This window comes from Carlito syrichta, unplaced genomic scaffold (assembly GCF_000164805.1).
Source record: "Carlito syrichta isolate Samal-C Ts95f unplaced genomic scaffold, Tarsius_syrichta-2.0.1 Scaffold306579, whole genome shotgun sequence".
Taxonomy (NCBI): domain Eukaryota; kingdom Metazoa; phylum Chordata; class Mammalia; order Primates; family Tarsiidae; genus Carlito; species Carlito syrichta.
The window spans coordinates 41,929-45,188 of record NW_007250675.1 but is presented as its reverse complement, the minus strand read 5'-3'; the positions used below and the strand labels follow the sequence as shown (position 1 = coordinate 45,188).

General features: G+C 52.1%; 1 protein-coding gene across 1 annotated transcript in view; it reads right to left on the bottom strand.

Moving 5' to 3' along the window:
- The window catches only part of PPIL2 (peptidylprolyl isomerase like 2), a 34,350-nt gene that overhangs the window by 12,480 nt on the left and 18,610 nt on the right, over positions 1-3,260 (bottom strand). The window contains exons 8-9 of the mRNA XM_021715049.1: positions 2,435-2,510; positions 849-1,009 (exon numbers count right to left, since the gene is read on the bottom strand). Coding sequence (XP_021570724.1) covers positions 849-1,009; positions 2,435-2,510 — 237 coding nt within the window. The remainder of the gene's footprint in view (positions 1-848; positions 1,010-2,434; positions 2,511-3,260) is intronic.

Genomic DNA, 3,260 nt, shown 5'->3' with positions numbered 1-3,260 from the left:
GGAGTCTCATCTGTCACCCAGGCTGGAGGGCAGTGGCACGCTTATGGCTACCACGGCCTCAACCTGCTGGACTCAGGTGATCCTTCTGCCTCAGTCTTTCAAGCAGCTGGAACTAGAGGCATGTGCTACAATGCTTGGCTAATTTTTTTTTATTTATTGTAGAGATGAGGTCTCACCAAAGTGCCCAGGCTGGTCTCGAACATGTGGGCTTAGGCAATCCTCTCACCTTGGCCTCTCAAAGTGCCTTTCTTAAATGTTTCAAATCTCCCAGAATTTAAATGATTCTTCAAGGGGTATACCTCAGAGCAGCCTGCCCTGGCCTCTGCATTCCCCTAGCTCAGTTCCCCAGGCTCTGTCTAAACTGGGTGAGGAGAAAACACAGTGGCCCCAGACGGAGGCCCAAGTGGTAGCCTGGCATACTGCCCACTCAGCACCATGATCATCCCTGAAACATTCCAATACTCCTTGGCTTAGCTCCAGGCACCAGTGTGCCCCAGCAGGCCCTGCCCTCCCCCCACCACAGACCCACATGCCCTGGGCCACTGTCCATCCAACAAGCCCGCTCTGGCTGCCAAGCTCAGGCTATGACTAGAGCGCAAGGAGACCTTCTGTGGTAGAGCCTGCCTACCACGTGGCCCCCACTCACCCACTGGTTTTTGACCCCAGTGTGGATGATAGCCCCACTCCTCCTGCCTCCTCAGGGCCCAGCCACCACAGGCAGCCCTGAGGATAGGGCATGCAGGTTCCAGGTTAGTGCCCGGCCACCTCTCTCCCAAATGTACCCCAGACCCCAGGACCACTTCCAGAGGCAGCAAGGGGATGAGGCTCAAGTGCCCTCCACCACTCACGGCATTCAGCTTGTCTACTTTCTTCTTTTCCGGGGCCTTCATGGTAGCTGCCAGAATCTCATCACCTTTGAACTCCTTGTAGAGCTCCTGCAGCGTCTCTCGGGTCTCAGCATTGGTGTTTTTCAAATAGTAAGATGGGTCCTGCTTGGCCTTCTCTTCATCTATACAATAGAGCACAGCCCTGAGTAGCCAAGCCCTAGCAGCATTACCAGGTGCTAGATGGGGACACAAATCCAGAGCCGACTGCAACAGTGGAAACCCCAGGCAGTGAGGCCAGGCCTGCCCAGTCATGGCACAGGCCCCACACTGCCGCCATTGTGTCATGGAAGCACAGGTGGGCATAGTAAGGCCAGGTGCCCAAGCATACAGAGTGCCACAGTGTCCAGCCACAGGTCTGGGGGTCTCCCACACGCAGTTGATGAGGGTCTCAGGAGGCAGATTTAGGATTGATTTGTATTTTCTTATTTGTATTTATGCATATATTGCAATCTCTTTATAGTATATATACATTTTTATTTGCAATTTTAAAATTTATTTATTTAAAATAAAAATTTTTAAAGTTATTTATTTAAAATAAAAGTTATTTATTTAAAATAAGCATTTCACGTCTTTTCAGATGTGAAATGCTTCATCTGTGCCCACTCGAGGGCACCTGCTGCCTGCCAAGCCCCAGACCCCAGCCTCTGGGTCTCCTGCATTCCATCTCCCCAGTGTGCGCTCGGCCTCCCAAGATCCTAACTGGTTCATTCATTGCTCAGCTCATCCACAAGTGCCCAGGACACTGTTCCACAGTGCAAGGACTGCTGACCTCAGAGTATGAGTCTTACTGGCTCCTCCAAAGCTCTGCAATTGCCTTGAGTGAGCCAAGAATATGCAGGAACTCCATGCACCCCACAACCTGCTCGCTGACAGTACAGGCCTATCTACAGACAGCAGAGGGACCAAGGCCCAGCTAGCCATGGGACACAGGCCTGATGTGGCCCAGAGTCTCCATCACAGTGATGTCTCCATTACTATGCCTTGGGCAGAGTAGATCAACAGGAATCCCGGAGGTGCATGGCCAGGGCTGGGGAAGGCAGCATGAGACAGTGTCCTAGCACTGCAAAATACCCCATGCCTTGTCTGAGGTAGCAGTAGACTTGTGTTCTCTGAACATCTGAAGCTAAATATCACTTCAGAAAATGTAGGGCCTGGCTTGGTGCAGTGTCTCACACCTATAATCCCAGCACTCTGAGAGGCTGAGGTGGGAGGACTGCTTGCACCTAGGAGTTTGAGACCAGCCTGGGCAACATAGTGAGCGCTTGTTGTCACAAAAAATAATTAGCCAGGTGTGGGGGCACATACCTGTAGTTGTGACTACTCAGGAGGGTGGAAAGATCACCTGAGCCCAGGAAGTTGAGGGTGAGTGAGCAGTGATCTTGCCACTGCACTCCAGCCTGGGCAACATAGTGAGACCCTCAACTCCAAAAAAGGCCTGCCTAGGCCTGGACTCTCCTACCCCAGAAAGGTACAGGCTTTTCCCAGGAAGCGCCGTCCCTACTTCACCCACAACCCTCTCACCCATCCTAGCCCCTGGCTGTACATACCTGGGTCTGTTATTTTCATGTTATTCTTCACATGAAAGAAGTTGGAGACATTGAACTTGTCCAGATTGGTGGGGTCCTGTGGCAAAAAGAGACCAGCCAGCAGAATTAACCCAGCATGAAAGTCGGGGCCCCAGCCTGTGTCCAAAGAGAGATCACACACGTCCAAGGACGGGCAGGGCCAAGAGAGGGAAGAGACCAGGGCTGCACTGAGGTGGGGGAGTGAATGAGCAGGCAATGGGGTGAAGGAGGGGGCAGGAGAGGGGTCTGCCCAGGCAGGGATGGGGCAGAGACGTGCTAGCTGCTCACTAAACTGTGTCCTCTACCTCCAGGCACACAGCTTACCAGTATCCCTTGCTCTTAGGTCAGGACATGGACGTGAGCAGCCATGAAGCCAACTACAGTTAGAATGGAACAAGCGGCCGGGCATGGTGTCTAGCACCTATAATCCCAGCACTTTGGGAGGCCGAAGTGAGAGGATTACCTGAGCTCACGGGTTGGAGACCAGCCTGGGCAACTTGGTAAGACCTCATATCTACAATAAGTCAAAAATTTAACCGAGTGTGGTGGTACATGCCCATAGTTTCAGATACTTGGAAGGCTGGGGCAGAAGGGTCACCTGAGCCCAGCAAGTCGAGGCTGTAATGGCCATGAGCATGCCACTGCCCTCCAGCCTGGCCAACAGAGTGAGACTCCAACTCAAAAAATAAAAAAAAGAATGCAGCAAGTCACAGAAGGGAACTGACCACCTTGTTAGTTGGCCCAGGCCCACAACTTCATCTCAGCCAGCATCTACTTTTCTTTTCTTTTTTTTTTTTGAGTTGGAGTC